Below are 27454 nucleotides of genomic sequence, written 5' to 3' on the forward strand. Positions count from 1 at the left end.
CATAATAGTCCGCTTCCTTCCTCATTCCTTTCTTCCTCCCCAATTCCTCGGGCAGTGTAATCGCCGAGGGACGTCATCCCTCATATGTATGTGAGGGGCTAACATGCATGAAACCCCAGAAATCCAAACCATAATTATACACTTACGATATCTTTAATATCTCAGCATTCTGAATATTCATTAAACAAGTAAACATATATATTAATTTAGCCTAAGAGGAAAATTAAGTTAGATTTGTTGAATGTAGACAATTAAAGATCTGATTTTTTTTTTTTTTTTTTTTAATTTTAAACTACTCGCTTAGCAAAAGCAATACATTTAAGTTGTTTGTTACATTATATCTCGCCCTCGCGTTACATTATATCTCGCCATACATTATATATTAATGTGTAACAGTTTCGCCACCTATGCACTTTTACTTCATCAGTCACTATGAAGACGAGAGATAGAACGAAAAAGAGGGAGAAGGAGAGAGAAAAAAAGAAAGAAAGTCTTTCTCTCTAAAGAAATAAAGAAAGAGGAAAATAGAAACAGAAACAAAAGAAAAGAAAAAATATATAGAAAATGAGAGAATAAAGAAAAAGAAAACAAAATAAAAAGAGAAAAATAAAGAAAAAGAAAGAAATAAAAAGAAAAAGAAAAAGAAAGAAAAAGAAAGAAATACAAAAGAAAAAGAAAAATAGAGAAACGAAAGACGAGAGAGAGAAAAGAAGAAAGGAAAATGAAGGAAAAAAGTGAAAGAAAGGAAAGGATGGCCTTTTTTCTTTTCTTTTCTATCTAAAAGAAGAAGAGGAAGAAAGGAGAGAAAAGAGTTTCTCCCTTTCTATTCATTCTTTTTTCTTTTTCTTTTTTTGCCGCCTCACTTTTTCTTTCTCTTTCCCTTTCTTTCTTTCTTCATCTGATGAAGCCGAAGTGGATAGTTGGCGAAACTGTTACACAATAATCTATATCTATATCTATATCTATATCTATATTTATCTATCTATCTATCTGTTTATCTATCGATATCTATATATCTATGAAATATTAAAGTTGATTTTTTTTATTACTTTTAGTTTAGCGTCTTATTCAGAACAAGGCTATATGAGACGTGGACCTACAGTTTAACGTGGAATCCGAATCACATGAGCTTTCACCGGGAATCAAACCCGGGTCTCCCACGCCAAAAGCTGGAGACCCGGGTTCTCATATAGGCTCGCTGCTGAACGGGTCGCTAAATTAAAAAAAAAAAAAAAAAAAATCTGATTATCTGATGAAATATGAATTTTTTATCTCATTTATTGCTGTTCTTTCCAAATTTGAAATTTTATCCAACTTCGGTGCTGCTGAACCTTCTTTATTTCCAAAGATAATTTATTTGTAGCCTTTTTGTTATCTGTCTTCGTTCTTTCGGGTGTTTCTGTGGGCAGATAAAAAAAAAAAGAAACAAAAAAAAAAAACGCAGAATATTATGATGAATTATAACAAAATATATTATTACAGATTTCACTGACTTTCTGCATATTTTAAAGGATTCCTGTGACACTCGCGGTCAATGTGAACCCTGGATGTGTGTCAAAATTCACACTTTTGTACTTGTGGAAGATCAAAACCAGTATCATTTTGGAGCTTCCACAGCTAATTTAAGGAAACAGTTAATTGGAACCTGTGGACAAGTTTCAGTAATCATAGCATTTTTTTCCAAATAAAGCTAAAGAAAAGATGGCTTCTCGATTTCTTGAGATATTATTAATAATGAACGTAAGGAAGAATGAACATGCTATTACACAGAACTAGACAAGATAGGGATTCAAGCAAGGATGTTATAAAATAGAGGATCTGCCCATACGTAGCTTCATCCTGTGAACTATATGAAGCCAAAAAACAACCGAGCATCGTCCGAGCTGGCACGTCTGATTGGCTACTCTCGTTTCCGCCATGATTGTGTGCTCGAAATATTGTGATCTTACTGGCTCGGAGTGGGCAGAGTAGGTGAGGCGAAGCTGTGACGTATGGCTTCACGATTTTCTTGTATGGGAAGATCCTCTATTTTATAACTTCCTTGGATTCAAGCCTCAATTTCCTGCTTGTCAGGCAATTGTTCTATCGGTTGTGCTACCAGCGCCACAGTCAGCTTATTTGTGTTTTGATTTTTTATCGACTGACAAGTGGAAGATCGTAGTTCGATGCCTCTCTAGTTTAGAGTTAATTACATCATTATGTTTTACTTTTAAAATAATAAACATGAACTTAAAGTTATTTTTGACTCCGTAGATGCACAAAGAGTGAAAAAATCCAAGACTGGACCGAGACACGACTTGCCAGATAGGGACCTGCACATGCACTTTCTCTCTTTGTGTGTCATTGAATTCGCACCCATAAAGGAATTGGTATGTTGAAAATCGGTTGTTTCTTCCCAAGATATATAAAATAACACGTAGCTCCAGTTCACGTTTAACGTTCTGATTGGCTCCCTGTCTGTGACGTCATGTGGAGGGACTTTTGCCCATCTTTAAAACGGTATACCAACTAGCGTAATTGTGTATTCAATATTTCACTTGTTGTCTTAAACAATACATCCGATACCCAAGGATGTTACAAAATACGGGATCTGCCCATATGTATCTTCATCCTATTAAGTAACTGAATGGAAGCCAAAAAACAACCTAGCATTGGTACGCCTGATTGGCTACTCTCGTTTCCGCCATATATGATAACTCAAAACATTGCGAACTTCATATGTAGAAATGTAGTGTGTCTGTCGTTTATTTTTGTTTAAGTCATTGCTTCAGATTTATATTCTACAATGATTACATGCTACACGTATGGGTGTACAAATAGAAGTGAGAAGAAATTATCCGCAATAATCTTTCAAAGGTAAGAAAATCACCAATCATAGGACACGTATGGCTGTGACGTATGGTTTTACGATTTTGTGGTATAGGCAAATCCTCTATTTTATAACATCCTTGGCAATACCTCCACGTGACGTCACCGACTGCGAAGTATCCTGGAAAAAATGAGAGCAAAAAGGCTGAATCGAGAGTTCCCTGTTTTCCTCCGTTCGTTGGTTAATTCCAACGTTTTTCCTTCTCTTTAATTCCTTTTTGAACTCTGCGGTTTGTTTCAATTTTTTGAAAGCTTTCAACACTCACAAATGGTTACTTCACTCCTGTGTGAAGGTCACTCACTGAGAATGTTTCTTATTGAGATTACATTTTAGGATAAGTAATTAATTTTACCTAATAATCTAGATCAACCATGTTCAACGAACAGCCCACGGGCCGCCCCGACCCTCTGATTGGTTACTTGCTGTCGAAAATCGGTTTAACAAAAGATTGGTTACTTGCCAATATATCCTCTCGTTGGAAAACTTAACTATTCTCCAGAATTCTGTTTTATTCATAAATATAAACCGGCATTAAATATGGATTCTAGCGACATTGATAAAATCTGGCTACTTACCTTTGATGTTTATTTTAGTTCTGGCAACAGTGACGTGGCATAGACACCATACTTCTTTCAAACTAATCTCTTTCTTTCTTCCACTGTGCTCTGTTTGTTCTTTGTAGTAACCATTTTTTTACGTTATCAGGGTGTCTACTGGAATACCAGAAAGTAAATTCATGACTTTTTCATGGCTTTTCATGACCTTCTTGTTCAAATTTTCATGACCATGGCGATAAAAATTTGCCATTAGTAATAATAAACCCCTACCATCAGTGGTGCATCGGAACTATGCGGGTTGCTAGTGTTAAATATCACTTATTGTGAATCTTAAAGAAAGAATCTAAAATTCTGCCGCCTTGTGCTCGAGCACAGAATAGCACTTATCTAAATACGGGCCTGCTCTTACCAGTGAATCACTCTATACTGTATTTGAAGTTTTAATTATCCATCTAGCAGAAATTTGTCTGAAATTAAGCACTCAGAGAACTGCCCAAAGACAAAACAAATTATAAAAGAAATTCGTTTTAAAAAATAGATCATCAAATTTAAAATCTGCAAACTCAAACGAATAATATTATTTGCATAAGTCTAAAGGCCCAAAAATACACAATTTACATTTCTTAGAAGTAAAGAAATAGCAGATCAGAAAGTTGGACAGTAAAAAGTTGTTACTATATTACAGAGACTAGAAGATGAAATGGGGAGCAGCTAAGAAGACAGTAAAGTACCAGTTAGCCAGCACTAACTGGTGGGGGAAATTCTCACAATTACTGACCTGATACAACTGTTTCAGTACATGCAATATGAGGTATAAAAGTATGAAGTATAAAAATATACTCTTGAGATTTCCGATTTTCATGACCAGTTGTGTAAATAAAGGACTTTTTCATGGCTTTCATGACCACTAAGCAAAATATATGACTTTTCCATGACTTTCATGACTTTCATGACCAGTAGACACCCTGGTTATGTTCATTTGATTCCTGTTTCCATACCATATTTCTCTTATCCGTTTTTTTCTTTTTTTCCTTGTTATCTTACCACTGAAAACGGAAGTAGCTTGTTGTTCCGATATGTGTGGAAAATATTGGAAGGATATATTGGTAAGTAAGCAATTTTTTTGTTAATTTGAGTCCTCCTCTCATGAGTCTACGTAAGTTTAAAGTTTGAAAATCAGCATTTGGCTTGGTGCAACACACTGAAATGTTAGGTGCCAGGTCAAACGAAAAATTGTAAACAAGGTGATCAAGCTATGTACGAATAAGTACGGTTTTTAATGTGAATTCAGCATCCCAAGAATAGGCTCCATACCCGCTCTTTCTTAATGTAGCGTCTATATTTGTTTAATGACAAGCTCCCCTGGCGCCCCCCAAAAGCAAGTTTAGCTTTGCTGACTTTATCCACATTTGAAGATAAAAAAATATTTGAATATTCACGTTAAATTTCATAGTTTTACTCTTTCCCAGTCACTATAATACTGTACTGCCGTCCTAAGCGAAAAGACCTTAAATCGAGATATTGGTATGGGAAGGTTCGTAGTACAATTCTGCATCTATCTAAAGTGAAATTGACGTGGTTTGACCAATAGGTAGGGTGTAATGACGTCATGAGTATTTACCTGATGTTCAAAACTGTAACTGAAAGTAAGCAAGCAATTCATAAGCAAAAATATTTATCTGTATTACCACACAAATTTTAGATCGTAAAAATATATTTAATAAAGTTTTACTGAAATACAACAAATTTGAACGTACAGCCTAAACCAAAACGCGTTTTGCTTATTTTCTTGAAAGTATGTGAAATGGAGATAAGGCCTTTTCGCTTAGCAGGGCAGAATAGTAATACGTCTTTTTTTCTTTTCCAAGCTTGGAAAACTCTCTGCAATTAAAAGTTTGTGCTAGAACACTAATGCAGCAGAGGAATGCACTGTAACGAGGTCAGCTCGACTGTTTGTGACAAACAACTGTACACGTAACTTTCCGCCAGGATTTAGTCACAGCGAGTCTAGTCTTAAGCTCGCGAACTTTCGAGATATATCAAACGTTGCCATCATAAAGGAGTTGTGGAGCGTTCCAGAGGATTTGAAATTAAAATAGATCTTACACTACTTGGCGGGCAACTGCCAATTGGTCCACTAGAAGTCAGTTGTAGCCCGCTAGAGGGAATCAAACAATAACAATGACAGTGTGACACAGACCACCCGGACTACCTCTCGCGACTGATAAGTCGACGCGTTGGGCAACACTAATAACCAGCAAAAGTGGTCAAATGTGGTTAAAATTGCTTTTTTGATACGGATTCTTCACCCCAAGAGTAAGTTGTGTCTCTGCCTGTTTTCCTTTATTGAAACCGAAAGTTTTCTTAATATTGGACCCTATAGTTCGAAACTCCTGTTGTTTTGTGAAGTTTAGCGTCCCTATTGAGCATATGAAACATGGACCTGCAGTCTAAGGTGAAATCTGAACCACCGAAATACGTTCAAATTTCAATGCTTTCCTATCAGAAACCGAACCCAAGATCCCACACACCAAAGGTGAGTGCACTAATCACTGGACCAGAACCAGTTCGAAAGTCTATCGTAGTTTCCATAAAGTATGAAACGAAAGTAATTTGTCTAAATATTCGTATCTGCGAATCGTGCAACCTCTTCACAACTAGTTTTAAGAAGATAAGACTGAAGCCAGAAGAATTTCCAAGACGGTTGCAAACATTACCACTTAAGACAAAACTTCTACTATTTTGTCTAAAAGAACTAACGATTATGCAACGAACAAAAAATGCTTACGTTGGATAATTTTCTAATTGTGTTTTTTATACTAATTCCAAGATAAGACGCCGTGGATCGTAAAACTTAAAGATTTCATTTCATTTCATTTTTTTCCAAGATAAGACTGATGATTTCGAATCTAATTGAACTATTTTTAAAATAAAACACGTCTACGTTTTTTATAATACGGGATGCCTTAAAAAGTGATCCCAAATTTGGGATATACATTTAACTTAAACATTCTAACTTTGAGGAATTTTTTCTCGTGAATGCATGGAGGATATGTTTGGAAATACTTCCATTGGATTTAGGATCTTCAAATATAAAAAGTCCAATTAGAAATGTACCGAAGAGTAGGCAATTTTACTATTGGCATAAGGTATCTCCAAGATCCTAAATTTCTGGCCATTTTTCTCCTAACTTTCATTATTCAGCATCCCTAAATTAGTATAAAAAGTCCAAGTAGAAATTTATCTAAGCGTAGGTACATTTTACTAGTATCATGATTGTTACTTCTTTCTCGAAAACTTTCACAGGTAGGGTCATAATCTTCATTTTAGGACGTTTCAAACATGTATTTCTTTCGTACTTACTTACTTACTTGCTTACTCTCACTCACTCACTCACTCACACTCACACACACACACACACACACACACACACACACACACACACACACACATACATATATATATATATATATATATATATATATATATATATATATATATATATATATAGATAGATAGATAGATAGATATATCTTGTTTTACACTTGAGAGCTTGAGTTACTATTAATAATACAAAATTTACCATTTTTCTTTTGCATGTTTATTCATAAGTGAAAGGAGATAATGAAATACAACTTACCACAATCATAGATAATGCATAGATGTTCATTTTACTTCGACCTCACTCACCCTCGCCCTCGCAGTAGCAGTTGGCCCTCACCCTCGTTCACCCTCGCCCTCGCGAATGGAATTGTCCATCGCCCTCGCGCGCCCTCACCCTCGCTGTCGAAACTTGTCCTCGCCCTCGCGCACCCTCGCCCTCGCCGTCGAAGCTTGTCCTCGCCCTCGCGCACCCTCGCCCTCGCGGCCAAAACTTGTCCTCGCCCTCGCTGCCAAAACTTGTCCTCGCCCTCGCGCACCCTCGCCCTCGCTGTCGAAGCTTTTCTCGCCCTCTCGCACCCTCACCCTCGCCATCGAAGCTTGTCCTCGCCCTCGCGCACCCTCACCCTCGCTGTCGAAGTTTCTCCTCGCCCTCGCACACCCTCGCCCTTTTCGTCGAAGCTTTTCCTCGCCCTCGCGCACCCTCGCCCTTGCGATAGGAGTTGTCCATTATCCTCGCTCGCCCTCGCCTTCGTGCTCAAAACTTTTCCTCGCCCTCGCGCACCCTCGCCCTCATATCATTGAGGGCGAGGGTAATTGAGGGTGAGGAGACCTCGAGAGGGCTTCCTTCGTGAGGACCAGAGCATCAATTATTCAACCTATTTGTTGAATTATTTCCTTATCGTCAGTGGCGGATCCAGGGGGGCGATCGCTCCCCCCCAGAAGAGGAAACTTCTTTATTTTATATATACAAATAAAACGCATCCCAGAGTTTGGAGCTCTTAAAAGTAGCTCTAAGTAGCAGTATTACAACCCACCACCCCTACCAGAAGTCCGTTCTGGATCCGCCCTTGCTTAACATACGTCCTAAAGAAAGGAAACTAAACATATCATCGTATAACTTACTGTGGAACACCTAAAATGGAACAACTGTTACAATGGAGATCTCGGTCGATAGTGACGTTTACATCATTTATCAACAGTATCCAATGCCTTTACTTCAAAACGTTCCTTGAACTACGATGCAACCATAAGTATTCAGCCACACAAGGGCGGCTCTCGAGGGTGAGGGTGAAATCAAGGTTTGATGAGTGGCGGTAGAGTGACTGCTGCGGACTATCTGTCAGAATTTAACAGTCAACACGTTGGCCATCCCTGATGTATGTAGCGTAACTGAGGAATTTGAACAAATTCAAAGGGAAAGATCTAAAGAGCTTAATTTTGAAACTCCGTCAGCAAACAAATAAAATACTTCAGAACACTATTGTTGAATTATCACTCGGAAATATATACCCACTCTAACCTATAACATGAATGACTTCATTGATTTGAATGTGAATCTAAGTTAATTGGTATTTTAAAATATAAACTGAAATGTGTCAAAGTGCTTGTAAGGTTAATTTTGATGCTCAAATATTGTTAATATTCATTACTAATAGAGATACATTTGTCCTACCTTAACAATGTTAAAATTTTGAAATTTTTTTCAATAATTGCCATAAATATGAAACTTTGTCTTAAGAAACTCCCTAGGGGCCAATTTGTGCACTTTATCACTTTGGTCTTGGTTCATTTTTGGCAGCTATCATTGTTGGAAAGTTTATTTTCAGTAATTCCCACAATTATGAAATGATATCTTTCAAGCGTTGTCTCAAGGATTCCTTACACTACAAATACGTAAAGGCAAATGAAAAATGAAATCTTTAGTTTAAGATCCCACGATTATGCAAGCTAAATGCTAAAGAAGACAGAAGTGAATGATGAAAGAAATAGTTGAATGAGAATGTGGTAGGAAACTGGAGAATCCCCAGAAAACCCACGAACACGATGTCCTCCACCACGAACTTATTTGGACGGGAATCGAACATGCGACCCTTCGAATAAAGGTAATTTCTCTATCGCTGAGCCACCGTTCCTCCCTAAATGGCACGCTCAGAGCTTAGCGCCTCCAGGGGCCTTCGAAAGATTATCGAGCCTAAAATGATTTAGCACTGACTTTTATAAATCCACCAATTCAACAATTAATAATGTCGTGCAAACTTTAATACGTGCAAACTTTAAGATTGTAGTAATGAAAGAAAAGATGAAATCTTTAGTTTAGCGCCCCAGAGTTATGTAACTGCTAAAGGAGATGGATGAAATTGCAAGTGAATGATGATGAAAGAAATGGTGGAAGAAGTGGTGGGAAAGTAAGAGAACAAACCTTTATTTTCTTTAGCACAAATAATTAAATGTGTAGATTAATTGATTTCCAGAAATTTTATTATAATTAGCAATTAAAAACTGAAAGGGCGATCACAAACTTTTCTTGCCCAGGACCTCGCAACAATTTGTTACACGCTGCCATACGGTACATCATTAAAACAGAAGTATAGTGACTGAATTATTTTGCTCTGTGGTTGAAAAGTAATAATGCAAAACAGACAATTATTGACTTGAAGAGATAGGATAGTTTAAAAATTCTGACGGGAATAAAATCTTCATTTTTACGTCCTACGATTATCGCAGTCTTGTAGCCAACCTGGAACGAAAGAGATTCAGCCCACTGAAGATTCTTTGCGAATGTCATTTCAATGTGAATTTCGAACGAAGATCTAAGCTTACCTTCATGCTTACGTTACGTCAAACAACTAACATATAAGGTGGAAATTATTCAACTTTTTTCATAAGATGTAATCCAGCTGACTAATTAAAATTTTATAAGCTTTATGTGTTATATGCTGATTGATTAAATGTTGCACCTGATAATATGTAGTCGTTACTGCTTGTTACATAGTATTAGCGTGTGTAATGGTTGTATGGGGGAGAGGAGTATTTAAACGCTAATATTCTAAAGTGAAATATTTACATAAAAATTAGGATAATTAAACATTTTCAATAACTCCCTCTTAGACTTCGACTCTGGTTATAGGTCGATTACCGGTGATTACTGAAAGTTAATGATATTGAAATATACAAAGCAAGTTAGTATAGTGTCTAGCAAGCATGTCTGCTTTGCAGCAAAAGTCTCAGGTTCGATTCCCTTCAGTGAAGTTTGAACGCATTATGGTGGTTCGGATCCTACCATAAACTATAGATTCACGTACCATTTAGCATCGGCATCGGTGATGAATTATAAAGGGACATTAACTCTAATACGTCAGAATACAGACAGATCGACTGATTCCCAGATATTCATAAGTAAAACTTATATTTTCCAAAACAGCAAATTACGTTAGTAAAGTGCTATTTTTTTCTAAATATAGATCATAAACGGTTTGAAATTGTTTATTCTGTTGTGTGAGAACGTTTCTCTATAGTTAGAATTGAGGACATCCTCGAAAGTTCTCCTTCGGGAGGATGAACACTAAGAATCATGAAATTATAGGTGTAAACCTGAATGCAGTTTTACCCACTTATCTCAATAGTAATCTATGTAAATGTAAGGTCACTTGACAGATCCAAATGTAAGGTCACTTGACCAAAGGCTTAGATAATGTCCCCACAACCTCCACGATGCGGGGCCACCAACTCCAGGGATGTAAAATATATAGAAAATGTTTAGAAAGTAGAGGCGAATAACTAGGGGCTGCAGCGGGCAGGGGCTGTGTTGCAATAATAGACTATCAAAAACTTCCTGCTCAAGTCCTAAAATTTCACACGGCGTACACCATAGTCTTAAAATTTTCACAGAGTATACGCTAGTCTTAAAAATTTCACAGGTTAAATATGCTAGTTTTGAATATAGTACTACACGCCTTGAAGCAGAAAGTATGCGCAAATGACTAAGATTGAGCAATACACCTTCGTATACTCTCGACTACACCCCTGAATATATGCTTTTATTTTCTTAGTTTGCTTACATACGTGTGACGAAAATCTGGGAGGAACGCGACCACCCAAGCCCCTCGTTACGACACCCATGATTAGATGAACCATAGCCGAATACTTCAGGTAGTTTTGCTTCTTTATTTCTAAGTTTTCCTATGCTTTGCTGACTAAATATCAGTTGTCAGGGAGCTTTAAAACTTGCGATATAGAACCAAATCATTCTATTTTAATATCCTATTTAGCAAATAATAATAATAATAATAATAATAATAATAATAATAATAATAATAATAATAATAATAATAATAATAATAATAATAATAATAATAAAAACGTCGATAATGAAGGGTAACAGATCACAGAAAGAAGCCTACTGGACGCCCAAAATAGTCTCCCTTTTCAAGACTGTGCGCTGCATATTCTTACACTATATTAAAAACGCTTTCAGAGATATCAATCTTAAAAAAATAAAATAAATCTTTAGTTTAACATCCAACGGTTATGCCTTCGATGGCTAAAGGAGACTGATGGAATTGCAAGTGAATGATGATGAAAGAATAGGTGGAATGAGAAAACGGGAGGAAACGGGAAAATCCCGAGAAAACTCAAGTATACGCTATCGTCCTCCACGAACTCACTTGGCCTGGGATCGAACGAGTGACCCCTGAAACCAGAGATTGGCTGTAGCACTGAGCCAACGTGCTCCCGTCCAATAATACCAATCGTGTTAATCGTTTAATTGCAATAAATATTTTCGTTTTTAGTTTTCAGTATTGACTTAATAGTTTTGCAACTGGGTACTTGGAAAACGGATAGGATTTCAATTAAAAACAGTTTGTGGGCTGGTCTAGATAGTTGCGATTTACACTTAACGTAATTATCTTAGAATGAGATTTTATTTACAAAATTGACAATTCAATTAAACCATTAACAGTAGTGATTTATAAGATAATCCTAATTTAAGATCAATTAAAATTATTGATCAACTAATAACTGACTTCGATGAAGTGGATTACACTAAGTGTTATCAATTTACGGTGTCTACATTTAATTCATTTAAAAAGTTCGTTATTGAATTCTTCGCCCTCGCGCCTTTGCTTTTCCTCGCCCTCGCGCACCCTCACCCCCGCCATCGAAGCTTGTCCTCGCCCTCGCGCACCCTCACCCCCGCCATCGAAGCTTGTCCTCGCCCTCGCGCACCCTCGCCCTCTTCGTCGAAGCTTTTCCTCGCCCTCGCGCACCCTCACCCTCGCCATCGAATCTTGTCCTCGCCCTCGCGCACCCTCGCCCTCTTCGTCGAAGCTTTTCCTCGCCCTCGCGCACCCTCACCCTCGCCATCGAATCTTGTCCTCGCCCTCGCGCACCCTCACTCTCGCTGCCGAAACTTGTCCTCGCCCTCGCGCACCCTCACCCTCGCCATCGAAGCTTGTCCTCGCCCTCGCGGCCAAAACTTGTCCTCGCCCTCGCGCACACTCACCCTCGCCATCGAAGTTTGTCCTCGCCCTCGCGCTCCCTCGCCCTCGCGTCACTGTGGGCGAGGGAACTTGAGGGTGAGGATGCCCTCGAGAGGGCCACCCTCGCGAGGGTGAACATCTCTGAGATAATGTTATTCTATAACAGAAAATATGAGCCTGAAGAATTGTCAGTGTTGCCATCCATAGAAATTACAGTATTGCCTGAATAACATTTCCTCCAAAATCTAAGTTAACCCATTTTTCGCCGCCATTGTTTTCAATGTATAGAATTTGAAGATTTTCCATATTATGGGTTATCAACTTTCTATATATACATTAAAAAAATTATTTTGTCCTATCTCGATGTCTTCATTGATTTTTAAGTCGTTGAGTTTTCGCAACGTTAGCGGGAATGTAATACTTAATGAAAGAATTATAAAATTTGCAGTTCCGTACGTTTTTCCTTATTTTTCTTTACTTTTCCTCACAATACTAGCAAAAAACTTTTATTCCAACCATTCTACACCTAATACGACACCAAAATAACTATTTTATAGAAATAATATAAAATAGCAACTAGTCATGTCATAAAAATCACTTTCTAATTACAGCAAAATATGTGTTTAGCGCAACAGAAATTTACATTTTAGCAAGCGAGTATGCCTCTGAACATTTTGTATGGAACGGCGCAGCACAAGTGAGGCAAAAAATACAGTCTGACTATGACATTCCCTACACCTACGTCGCTGACCCGTTTCAAATTTTCTCAGATGATAAACCTGTTGAGTTGTATTTCAAACAGCTGTCTGAACGGAAAATCTGTTTGCACGTCCTGTAGGTCCATCACTGTGTCGTCCAGAAGCTGCAGGAGTAATGTTCAGAAGATCGCGCGTAATTTCCCTGCGAAATTGGAGACGTGATTTTTTATCTTTGGGATGTACAAACTGCCACAATTTCCAAGCATTTACCACAGATACTGTATGAAGTTCACAAAAATCGGCCACCACGATTTCTTGCCTCGGACTCGGATTCGATAATTCGACAGCATATTATCAAGTAGATCGACTCCCCCCATGTTAGGATTAAACTCTTTGATGACATTTGGCTGTGGCACTGTTATTTTAGTACTCTTCATTCGAGAATAGCGTCCCACATTTGAAATTGGTTCAACATTGCTACAATTAGTAGCGACAATCACGATGGAATTATCATTCCACCGAACGACGACTATTTTTTTTATCTTCCTCAAAGCAGTAATCCATGGTACCTCTCTCTTGCTTCGCTAAGACTTTCGAGGGCTGTAAGGGGCATGTTCCAGTCCTATTTTCTCTGATCGTGCCGGTAGCGTATAGAACCAACTTCTTCATTTCAGTTAGAAGATTCAAGGATGTGAAAAAAAGTCGAAAAATATACTGTGAGCACTAGCTTCGTCAATAACTTTGAGTAAATTCAGCACTACACTTCCTCCTAACCCCAGATTTGTGTTTTCTTCAAGACTTTTATCATTGTCCTTTCTGACGTATATTTCAAAAGCAAAGAGGTACCCATCATTTGAAGCCAGACACCAACATTTGTATCCAAACTTTATGGGTTTACCTTTCATGAACATCTTAGCGGATGTGCCTTCCATGGTATGGAATCATTTGCTCATCTTTGCTTAGGTTATGCCGAAATACACCGAAGCGTCTAAACTTGTAATTCAGTAATTACAGATACTTCCCAACTTTGTACATTCTGTCTGTTTTATGTATCTGAGTGTTGTCGGCTAAATGCAGGTTCTTTTTTATATTCCTGTATGTGTTCCTACTCATAGCTTATCGTAGAAGGGGAACTGACAAATCATTATCCAAGGAAGCACATTTCTTTTTGTGGAAGTGAATGGTACCCAGTAAGTAACAGAAAACCGCTGAATCCCTTCATCATCTCCTCGATTGCTCTAAATTCATGTCTATTGTTTTGAGTTGCATATAAATTGCTTTGTTCTACCAAAAGATCATTTTAAAAAAAAATAAAAAAATATAAAAAAAAGCTCAAAAGTTTGAGGCTATTCTTGTCAATTAGTTGTTCTTGAACATTTGAGACACACTGCTGCTCTCGATTTACAGGATGATTCGAATAATGAGCGTCCTTTTTCACTTATTTGAAAACTGGTTCTGCACAAGTTGTTCTCTTCCTCTTGAACGAGGTTTGGAGTTATCATTTGACGTAGAAGGTCGAGGCTCATCCATGTCATCTGCAACTCCATGAATCTCAAGCTGACCTGACACGCTACGCGGAAGACCTGACACGCTATTATCGTTCATGTCACAATCGTCTCCTTCTTCTTTATCGCTTACTTCTGCAGGTTCAGGTGGTAGGGATACGCAAGAGATGAGTCAAGACAGGATTTTCCTGACAAAATTCGAGTCGAGACACAGCTCTTCCAATAGTAAAATATACATTTTTCGAGTCGAGACATCACTTTTACAGCATATTGTCGAGACGAGACAGCCACAAGTCTTGTCTCGTGCGCATCCCTATCAGGAGGTAATATTACAATTTCATCATCATTATCTGAGTCTGAGAAAAGATAATGAACTGCTTCCTCGAGTGTTAGAAAAGTATGACATTGAGCTATTGTCACAGTTTGCTCGAATTAGCACAATAAGGAAAATAACCACTGGCAAACCGAAATCCATAAATATGAAAATGTCAGTTATAGTCGCTTTATGCACTTCAGTACTTCCTTTCTGCTGACGTTGCGGAAACGCAACACTAAACAATCAATGGACGTAAACACCCAAGAAACAATGGAAAGTAAACTTTGTGCACACGCTGCCTTCGAATAATTCTTTTGTGATACTCTTGACACCGGAGCAGGTTGAGACGTGTGATGCAGTGTTACCAGATCAACAAATAAACTAATGCTCTTCTCAGGCTTCAAAATTACGCATTTAGACACAACTGAAATTGTATCAAACATGAATTTATATAAACTAACAATCAAAAATTATCAATTATACATTTCAGTTTGTAAATAATATTAAAGTACCTTTTTTTTTTTTTTTTGAATACGTCGCACATAAAAAAAGAAAAATGAAGTGTTGCGAAAACGCAACGTCAGCGTAAAATGGGTTAAGGCAGCGACTAGAGGAACGAACTCAACTGCATTTGATTACGTATCATGTTGTTTTGGTAAGTTGTGAACTACTTTTTAAATAACATTATTATTTAATTTTAATAATGTTAAAACTACACAAACTAAATACAATTATTATTTAAAAACTAGTTCACAGGATACCAAACCAACATGATACGTAATCAAATGCAGTTGAGTTCGTTCCTCTAGTCGCTGCCTTAACTTAGATGTTGGTGGAATTGTTATTCTGGCAACACTGTAATTTCTATAGATGGCAACACTGAAGATTCATATTTTCTGTTGTAGAATAACATTGTCTATGATTGTGGTAAGTTGCATTTCATTATCTCCTTCCACTTATGAAAAACCAACAATGGTAAGTTACGTATTATTTTCAGTATGTCAGGCTCTTCACCCTTGTTTCCAGCGGTTCTAACCAAAATGTATAGATGAAAAAGATGGGTTGGTTATGATGAGTACAATGAAATTAGCACAATATTTACAGAAAATTATAATTTATTTGACAAAAAAACAGATACGAATTCAGCTACAATATTTTGTTTTTCTTTCTTTAAAACGATCACTGCATTATCAGAAATGTATAAAAGACCATCAACTTCCCATTTGTTTCCTGTTGCAAAAACCTCGATATTTTGGAACCTTTGTTTTTACATCAATCCTCTTAAAAATAACTTTTTTTCTGTTTATTTGTTTATTGTGATTACGTACAGACAATATAATGGTATCACGTTTCACATGGTAGCCTCTCGGATAGGCTTATTTATGTTAATATCAGAAAAATACCCAGTAATTGCAGTCTCTTCAACAAAATAGTTTTGTTTAGTATATTACATAACACAAAGAATACAATATTACAGATTAAATTGGAACATGTTTTTACAAAATTTACGCAACTCTTTTGTTTATTCCTTTGTTACCTGACAGTGGGTGACATGAGAGTTTTCTACGTTTTTAAATCTAAAGTTTTTCTTATTACTTTATTTTTAATTAATATTTCTATTAATTTTAATATATATATATTTTAAAAAATCATAAACTTGCTACGTGTATGATTGATCGGCAAAACAATTTTACTTATCTAAGTCTAGTAAACAGCATAATTGCACGTTGCAAATAACAGAATATTAATACAACTCAATAACTATAACTCTAGCGGCTTTCCCTTAATTAGTGACTACTATAAAAGAAATTGGGAAAAATCCAGATTTGAAAAACGTTCTGTTTCTAGCAATTTCGTTCATGAACTCTGGGAACATTAATTCCGTAACTGATACGGTCGTAACGGAGTAATCTAAATTTGATTTCCCATTCTCATTAACGTCCAAGTTTCTTTTAATATATACATATATATATTTAAGGATCATGCAGTGGGACTTATAAAATTGTACTTTAGTACGCACGCACGATTTTCCCTCAGATAACCCTTGAACGCAAGCGAATTTTTGAATTCTGTTTTTTGGTAACAGAAAACTTGGACGATTATCTCAGTCAAATCTGTTAAGATCTTCACGGGTAATGGTGAATTAACGGAGCTAATAACGGTAAATTAACAAGGCTATCCAAAGTCCGTTTAAAATCTATAAGATTCCTTAGCTTCTATGCAACCTGCACAGTAACAAAGAAATGTTGGTTACCTATGTTACCTATAATAAAAGGATATGGAATCGTGTGTTCCCCATAAAATTACATGTTCTTGTTTCTAACTTTATGCTGCTATTTCCGAGTTATCAAGTCGTACGAATATTTTGGGATAAAATGTTCGGTTTCTCCTCAATTGTTGAACTTCACCTTCTTTATCGTAGAATCCCACCATTGTCAAAATAAAAGCTCCCGTCAAAATACCAATTTCATGTTTATAATTATATCATTTTTGATTGGTTGAAATTATTTTAAGGTTTAACTTCCTTCAGTGAGTAGTTACGCATCAATTCGTACAAAGTGTTCTTTTTAATGTTATCAATAAAAGACAAAATTTTGATAGAAATAAAAATACGCATTGTTATATATGACAACTTTAAAAATGTGACAATTTACAAAGTACCAACAAGTTACAAAGTACCACGTAACTGGTATATCCTTACCAAGATAGTTATTCAGTTGTATCATATTTAAGTATTTGTACAAACCCTCTGATAGCTAATGAACGACAAAGAAATAGCTTCATTCTAGCAAATTTTAAGAGGTTATATAAATTGTATAAATTCGACTTTCTGTTTGTTTTTTTAAAGTTTTTCTCTCTCACACACACAAACACGCATTCAATTTTCTATGTTTATATTTACACTCAAACACACCGACGCAATCGTTCAACGTAAAATAGTTAAGTCCTTATGTCACTTAATATCATGCAAACATCAAATAGCACTCATCTAGAATCATTATAAGAGCTACTATAATTTTATTTAAAAGCAGCCATATCATGTTTATATATATATTATATTTCTTTTGTTTTCTTTACACAAGTAAAAACACGAAGTTATGTATACAACAAAAGCTATATACTGTGGCCCCCCAATGTACAACCATCACATACAGAATAAGAATTCGTTAAAAAAAAATACACTCTTGTTTACGTACGCCATTTACGTTAACATACATCCAAACCCACATGCACACAAAACATATACAAAAGTATGGTATATGTATATTTCTATATATATATATGTTTGTCTATATTCACATATAGGTACAAAGCTTTGATTGGACGAGTGCAATAACAATGCATTATCATACGTCATTATGATCAGAAAAAAAAGTATTCATACACACAACCATGAAAATGTGAATAATCTACCTGGTAATTTATATATAATATCATATTTATATTGATATATTGTGCCCAAATTAAGTTTCCATGTACAAATCAAACAAAGCATAGCACAAAATAACGTTGTTTTCCATGCAGAAGTAATTCATATTCTTGACTAGAAATCAAACAGTTATATCATGAAACAACGAATATATTTATCTGGTTTGATGTAATCATGTAGTTTTCATACGATTTTATTTATTTACTTTTTAAACTATACACAACTTTCAACCTACTGTTACAATCTACAAGCAATGTACACACTCTTCATTCCTTTGAAGTTTACAATTTCTATTGTATTTTCTTCGATACGAAAAGCCAAATTCATATAAAACAGCTACTGAATATACAGGGTGCAGGAAAACTCCCCAAAACGGTTCAATATCTCGCGAAATATACAGATCAGCAAAACAAACAAAGTACGTGTTAAATAGTTTTGAAAAACCTATCCAATGATACCAAACGCAACTCTCCTATCCCCACTCCCTTCGGGGTTACGGAGGGTAACTTTAAAATTTTAAATGAGAACCCCCACTTCTTATTGCACATTTTGATTCTCCAGAAAAAGGGCCAGTGATTTGATCGAGGATTGTAAATAGTGCCTTCACGGATGGCACTTGAATTGACACACAAAAAGAGGGGTTACCAAAACTTTTTTTTTTTTTTGGTTCTACATAACCTTATGAACCCTATTACTAAGACCCACTTCATAAAGCTAGTTTGCAAAACCATTATCGAAATGAAGTTAAAACGTATGGACTCATTATTTGGGGAGATAACAAAAGAAAAAAGTTGCCTTGACAGAAGATCGAACTCAAAACCTCTTAACTCCGCAGTCTAGTACGCTAACAGTATGGCTACATAGTACAGGGTTGATGATTCTTATTTTCATAACGTTCTTATTTTTTTAGAATAGAATGGAATATTTTATTGTCATTGAGCTTTAAAGCAAAAGACAACGTCCAAATGAGATATACATATAGATATATAGGTCTGTATAAAACAAAAGAGAACAAAAAGTAATCATAACACACACACACACACACACACAGTTGCTGGTTACTAGTATAATAAATAGTATAATAATTGCAAATCCAAATGTGCAATAAGAAAAATGGGGGTTCCCATTTAAAATTTCGAAGTTAACCCCCGTACTCCCGGAGGGGGTGAGGATAGGATGTTGCGTTTGGTAACATTGGATGTCTTTTTCAAAACTATTTAACACGTGTTTTTGTTTGTTTTGCTGATCTGTATATTTTGCGAGATACTGAACAGTTCCGGGACTTCTTCCGCACCCTGTATAATGTCTCTCTGTAGCAAAACACATACTTGGTTTATAGACTACAAACCTTCTCAATATACTTAAGAGATAAAGAGTATTGGATGAGTTTAACAAAACACAAATTCACTGTCCTTATATTATATATATATATATATATATTTCTGAACAGGAATTTGTCTTTCATATCAGTTTTTTTTATTATTATTTTCTTCAATTAGTGAACAACATATCAACCATAATATTGCTTGATTTAAATCAGAATGTTCGTATTTTAAAGAAACAAAGGTTAATTGTTGTATTTCTCAAAGCTCAGCTTTTGTTAATGTTATTCTTTGGAATTCAGAGTATTACTTTCGCAGTTATATATTATAGACTCAATTTCTTAGTACACGCAAGATGTTATAATTTAGAATAATAAGTTTTCAACAAGTTTATACGTCGTTGCTTACGTCATGCGATTTAATGACGCACTGCACACCAATAAGAGATTTCTCGAAAACACTGTATATTTTTTTTTATCAGTGCAATTTGTAAATTACTAAGCTACGTTGTTCACTTTCAATATTATTATTTTTATTGTCTGCAATACTGCAAAACTCAGCCATTATCATTTTTTTTTAAAAAAAAAAAGAACTTATCTGAAATACAACTTCGAGTATTTTACTACCTTTAATACAAGAATATACTATGCGAGGAACAGTCAGAAAGTTCCGGGAATTTTGTTGCAACTCTCTATTACCACAATGTAAGTACACATTCCTTAATTGCCTTCAAAGTAGACACCTTCGGAATACAGACACTTACTCTAGTGCTCCTGCGATTGCTGGAAACACTGACGAAAAAGGCCTCTTTTGGTATCTTCCGATTTGAGCCGTCGCGTTCGTTTCTATAGTGACGAAATAGGTACTGATGCTGTTTTGTCACCGTAAACTGGCTTTAAGGCTACCAAAATGGATATCTAAAGCAAGTTTCCCCAATTTGATGTTGGTACGTTGCTCGAACTGCGGTAATGCAACAACTGATCACCACATACTCTAGGTACACTACTCGTAAACTGACTGCTATGACTTGCTCGCACTTGTCATATTCATAATTAGGGAACCTAAGGATTGCATCACAAATCTCAGAACTACAACAGTCCGGGAACTTTTTGACCGTCCCTCGTGTATATATATATATATATATATATATATATATATATATATATATAAGAAAGTCATCACAGAAATTAACGTCACATCTAATTGCACAATGAATTTCTATGTTCCATGTTAACGCTCAATAACTTCTCTCCCATTACTGACATACTTTTTCCAGAACTCTCTGCATATTTAATATATAAATACCAACTACATACAGTATTTACAACTAAAAAACACTTCTTCAGCAATCAAACAATCAACACTGTAAAAACCTAGCCAAACTCTACAATCAATATTTAACACAATACTGATACCTAATACCCAAAATGTCTTAACATTAATAAAAACTTGTCATTTCACTAAGATGCACCTGAGTGTGTCTTGAATCAACTTAATTAAACTCAAGGAGAATGGGTTTTCTTCAGCCTTTGTATAATAAAACAGTTGAGATGAACAATTAATATGTTACGAATCAACTGTCCTTAATATGTTATATAGTTTCCATAGATTGTATTTGGTCATTTAATAACAATTGAGTTCTCTTCCAGACAATATTGGCCCTAAATGACATTTATTTTTCTTATACAGAATTAGTTATCTTCAATAAAGAGTCCGAAATGTCAATATATATATATTATGCAAAACGTATGACTTCACAGAAGTCCTTTAATATATATATATAATATAATATATATACATCCATACAAAATTTGGTTCAAATCATACAACACTACACAATACTGCTTTCAGAGTGCATTTTCCTTACATTTCACTGGGATAAACCCATTTTTCTTACATATATGTATTTATATATTGCAAAATATACACATAATAAGCACTAATGACGTATACTATTACAAACAACTAACTCGTAAATCGTCAATAATCAAAGGTGATAAATATATTATTTCTCTCAGAATGATCATATATTCGTACTGTCTTTACTCGTAAGGTTATATATACTGTACAGGGTGTCCCAGGAGGAAGGGGCAATATTTTGGGAAATGGTAGTATGGATGATTCTAAGCAAAAGAAAAAAAAAACGTTCATATGAACATTCATCTAAATCTCAACGGCTTGCGAGCTATAGGTTGTGAACCATTTGACTTTATGTTGCGTATTGTTCACCCTGTAATTATTCTACTGAGGTGGTACATAGTGGATTTGAAAGGTAATGGAATGACCTTTCTAACGGTATGCAATATGTGGCAATGGTGTCTTTGGACGGGAAGTTGTTGAAGGAAATTTGGGAATCAGTGTTACCATCCAATTCCCTTACATAATCTTAACTTTCACTCAATAACCCCCCATTTCAAAGACACCACTGCCACATGCTGATGGGAAGATCATTCCATTACCTTTCAAATCCGCTATGCCCAACCTCTGTAGAGTAATTACACGGTGAACAATACGCAACATAAAGTCAAAAATGGTTTACAACCTATAGCGCTCAAACTATTGAGGAGAGAACCCATGTTCATATGAACTTTTTCTTTTTTTGTTTAAAATCACTCATACTACCATTTTCCGAAGTATTGCCCCTTCCTCCTGGAACACCCTGTATATATATTAATTTTTTTCGCCTATATCTTATAGGAAGAATTTTTAGCTTTCTTACAGGTAATGTCAATCTGTTTAACATAGCCCATATACTAAATATGTCCCAGAAGCAAGCTTAAATTTGAATTATCACGAAAATCTGTACAATAAAGTTTTATTTTACCGGTGCACGAATTTTAGTAACTTCCCTATGTCCTAGTGGCTGGAATTTATGCTTTTGAATCTCGATGAGGACATACAAAGTTCAGATATCAGATCTCAGAAATTTTCCTTGTTACTCTAATGGGGCATTAAACAAAAAGAATATTGTTAACAGTTCACAACATAACTTAAAATAGAATTACAAAGAAAGACATAGCACTTTTCCTAAAAGTAGTATGTAACTTCTCGTTTACTTTAAATGGAAATGGTAACTTTATATTTGGGTTAGATATTATTCAGAGAACTCAGGAGAGTAGCAACAGTCTTAGATATGGTTCTCTGATTAGCTCGATCAGTATCAATATACAATTTACTCATTTTTAACCAGCTTTTGAAGGAAACATAAGCAGTTTTGGATTAAAAGGCTCATACGAGGTATGTTCAAAAATATCGAACCTTATTATTTTCCCGCGTAAACCAATAAAGCGCGCGTCATGCGCAGTCGTGATTTTTTTTGTCACCCGCAGAAAGCGTCAGTCGCTGGCAGAAGACTTATAGGGAGCGGTCGTCGGACTATTTTTTCTTTTTTCTTTTCTTCTTCTTTTCTCTTTTTTTTTTTTTTAATGATAGAAGCAATATTGCACCAAATTTTGCCAAATGTTTGGCGATATCGAAGCGGAAACCATTCAATCGGACCAGTACATTGAATTTTGAACGAGATTTTAGGAATGAGGAGAGTATCCGCGAAATTTGATTCAAGCTTTTATCGCCAAACACAACATTCCTGTCTATCGTCATCTTCCCTACTCATCCGACATGGCTCCATGTGACTTTTGGTTATTTTCCCAAGCTGAAAATGCCACTAAAAGGGACCCGATTTGAGTCAAGAGAAGACATCATGCGGAATGCGACGTCACGGTTGGTCATCATTCCAAAAACTGCGTTCCAGAAGTGTTTCCAACAATGGCGGGAGAGCTGGAAGAAGTGTGTGCATTACTTTGAAGACGATTAGTGTTCCATAATTTCCAAATCAATAAATGTATTTTTACCAACCAAAAGTTCGATACTTTTTGAACACACCCCGTATATACGGAAGGAAAAATTTAAAAGTACGAGCAATACGACTGTGCTATTATATTATGGTTAGTTTTTGGTATTAGGACTATAAGTACTTAAAGAAGCAACATCAATTTCTATGATCAGAGCCTGTTTACAAGTACGTTTATCTTTCATATTTTGCTGCTACCATAAGAAAATAAAATACAATAAAATGATTTAAAAGAAATATGAATTTTTATGTTACAATTTCAAAATAGACATAAAGTCATCCAATTTCCAGCCATAAAGTTAAAATTCTATTGGAATTTACTTGTACTTGAATTCCAATAATATTCATGTGAAAACACAACAAAATAATGTTGTGTTTAGGGACTTTCATGTCTAAACACATCAGAAAAGAAGCTTTAATTACAGCATAGGATTTCACGGTTCAAACTTCGAAGACACAATACTATGATATTTATATACATTTTCTTTTTTTACAGAAATTACAATTATAATAATAAGGGCATATCAAGCTGTAAAAGACAAACAAAATTCAACCAGAATAAATAAACAATTACTATAACAAAAATTTTGTTTAGTTTACTTTAATAGTTTATATACTTTCATTCAAGTCAGTCACTTACAAATGTCTTGAGGACCGTGTCAAACTATCATGTTTACTTAATGAATTAAAGTGTCCAACCACACATAAATACAAATTGTAATACATACTGCACTGGCTCAATGAAATTTTTCATTTATTTTTATTTATTTATTTTTTAAAAGTGATTTACAAGAAGAAAAGACCATTTATACATTACCTTATATTTCTTAGTTTTACAGGGTTAGCATAAATGATTAATTCGTTTTGAAACGGCTATTTGTTCAAAAGTATTACACGTACACACAGTGGCGTATTTACGATTTTGTTTCGGGAGGAGAGGGGTTTGCTAACTTTCGGGAAGGGGGGGCTTTGCCTGAAAATGTGAAAATTCTGCAAGATATTTCATATACTTTACTATAGTAAGTAAGATTTCGGGGGGCTTAAGCCCAGAAGTCCCCCCCCCTAAATACGCCACTGCGTACACACATGAAAGATATATGAAAAGGACCACAAACTCACCAAGTTTGTATTGTGTATTCCAGGTGGCAGCACGAGTCCATTATCTAACCCAGTTTGTGACTACCTAAACGATGAATTCCCGCATCGCTGGATTGGGCGTATTGGTGAGAATGACCTCGCTTTCCTCCCCTGGCCTTCAAGATCTCCTGATTTTACGCCCTGCGACTTCTTCCTGTAGGGATACGTTAACGACCTTGTTTACGTATCCCCACTACCGCAATCCTTTAATCGAGCTCAAAGAATGCATCTGTGCTGCAGTGCAGACAATTGACATGACTATGCTGCAAAAAATGTATGGCATGAGCTCGTGTATCGTCTAGACATGTGTCGTGTCACCAAAGGGGCACATATTGAACCTTTGTAGAGGGTGTATGAACTTGAAAAGTTTGTGTTTCTTTTCATATATCTTTATGTGTTCGAGTAATACTTTTGAAAATATAGCCTTTTCAAAATGAACGAATCATTTATGCTAGCCCTGTATTTGTTGAAGGTATTCAGAATACCTTCTTCTATAAAGAAAGTTAATGGTCTTACTATAACACATTGAGGTAATGACAGTTAATGAAGATTGATACTCATAGTGGAACACTATGAAACCAGAGAATTCAGTAACTGGAATTCATTTCTATACCGCAATTATATGGCGTTCTGAACTTCCATGCCTTAACTTCGACCCCCTCTTTTGTGTATTTTTCGGATTAATATTTAAGAGGAACAGTGAATTTATCTAATAAAATAAGGACAGGTTGCATTTAGATCTATATGTAAGAAAAAAGCATACTCAAGCCAATAAGGTATGTTGTCATATCACCTAACCTTTCTGTAAATTACTATCACTGAATGAGTATGCCAGCTGACTGCGAAACAGTAACTTTTTGCTCTTTCGTAATAAGAGAAATTAATTTTATCCCTTTTACCTCACATTGCCAGCTTTCGAATACTTAAGTTCCCCTGCAATATGTACAAGAAACGCAAATACTCTTTCGTATATATCAAAAATACTTACGTAATCTGAGAGTTTTGCATAAGATACTATCTGAAAGCATTGGCCCAAAACAGAATTCACAAATTAAATCAGATTTACACGTATCTGCTCATTCTGCTATCGCCTCCAAATTTCACTTCATGACGCCTATTCTTCTGAAGTATAGCGCGCAACGCCACTGTTACATAACACTGGCCAAATGCAATACATTCAGTCTCATTGCTATGATTTAAACATACACATGAATGAAACAAATCTAGCTGCTCATCTTCTGTGGAAACAATAGCGGCTATTCGATTACGTAACTTTTAGTTAAGTCATAATCAAGAAATCTTTTTTATGTTAAGTGTCGAAAAAACCAAATAATAACTTTAATAATAATAATAATAAACAAAAGTGGTACCTTTTCGTTTTTATTGAGTACGGTTTCATCGGGGAAAAATCTGAGGCAGGAGTCCTGTCAATATTTTCATTACTTCTATTATTAATTTCAATTTTTTAATTCTTTTACTCTGCATCATATATCTATATATAAACTCACTATGTATAATACAAAAGAACACAGCTAAAAACGTGCATTCACAACATATCGTAACGTACAGTTAACAAGAGAAAATCGATCTGTGTTGCAAAAAGGAGGGCCACGAGTCATCAAATGCACAGGTGGAGGAACGTTCTTCTTATTTATTTTCTTTTCGTCTATATTCTGTCATGATGAAGGCCACAAAACAAAATAAGGACTGACTAATTATTTTTAATAATGTATGGATGGTTATTTCTTCTCTATGTCGTTTTAATCTTTCTTTTTTTTTAAAAAAAAAAAAAATCTTGGAGGCGGACGACACTTGGTTTCGTCATTAGAAACTTGTTTCTTGTTTCTTCTTCTACTTCTTCTTCTCATGGCACTAAATCATGACGCGTGTCACACCTATCATGATGCTGCAATTGATCAGGATCAGTCTGTAGGGTGAAGTCCAAAAGAAATTCACAGCCAAGGTTAGAAACCAACCATCATGTCTTTTTTGGAGGTGGTGGGGGGCACGGTTGGGGTGGTCCGTTATTAAAACTATTGGCCGATAGCTTTCTCTCCTTCAGAGGAATGTTCTCGTAGATTTGTTTCGGCAGGTCTTCTGGTGGCCTAGAATAAACCAAGTTATTCAGTTAATGCCTTGTTATCATTAATATCACAATCAATTGTAAAATATATATGAACTACAGGGTGTTTCAAGATGAAACATTTTGTAACTAAATAAAAGTAACTAGCTGAACCTGCGCTCTCTACACAGCGCATCATTCACATATGAGCATAAATTTCCTTATCATTCCTCACAACATCTGTACATATTCCCTTATAGACACAAGTGAAATATGTCTTGATAAAACTCGGCAAGGGGAGATTCATAACGGGGATATTTTTTTCGATAATTTTTCTTAAATAACTCGCAAGGTTTGAGTCCATTTCCAGTTGGAGTTTATTCATGTATGATCAGTGTTTTCTTTCTTCTTGCATGTAATATGTAATAAGCAAATACATTACACACACAACTAACTATAATGTAAGTGATATATGGTGTTCATTGGGCAAAACACTCCAAACAAGAAATATTCATCTTAGACTGGAGAAATGGTTATTTTTCGTTTTAAATTTGGCCATGAAACAAACGCTGTATACAAATATGTGGTGTTGGAATATATATAACTCGTAGGATATGATGCTTTACTTTTTAAAAATTATGTACCTCTTAAAAATGTAATAAAGATATAGTCATTTTTTATATATTCAATTAGAACTGAACAATGTATTCATATAAAACCTATATACCTGTAGGGTATGTACTTCCATATGTGTATCTGGAAATATTCAGAAACATAAACCATAACTGTTGTTTATAGCCATATCTATTATCTAACTTTGTGTATCTAAGAATGTTTCTTGCGG

At 35.5% G+C, this 27454-nt stretch overlaps 1 protein-coding gene across 5 annotated transcripts in view; it reads right to left on the minus strand.

The window, feature by feature from the left end:
- Window positions 1-15906: 15906 nt before the first annotated feature.
- The window catches only part of csw (protein tyrosine phosphatase non-receptor type corkscrew), a 432330-nt gene continuing 420782 nt past the window's right edge, over window positions 15907-27454 (minus strand). For all 5 annotated transcript variants that reach the window (XM_081737276.1, XM_081737274.1, XM_081737278.1 and 2 more), the window contains exon 13: window positions 15907-26653. In XM_081737276.1, coding sequence (XP_081593402.1) covers window positions 26527-26653 — 127 coding nt within the window. In that variant the 3' untranslated portion in view covers window positions 15907-26526. The remainder of the gene's footprint in view (window positions 26654-27454) is intronic.

Source organism: Thermobia domestica, chromosome 13, assembly GCF_964235325.1.
Source record: "Thermobia domestica chromosome 13, izTheDome1.hap1.1, whole genome shotgun sequence".
Classification (NCBI taxonomy): domain Eukaryota; kingdom Metazoa; phylum Arthropoda; class Insecta; order Zygentoma; family Lepismatidae; genus Thermobia; species Thermobia domestica.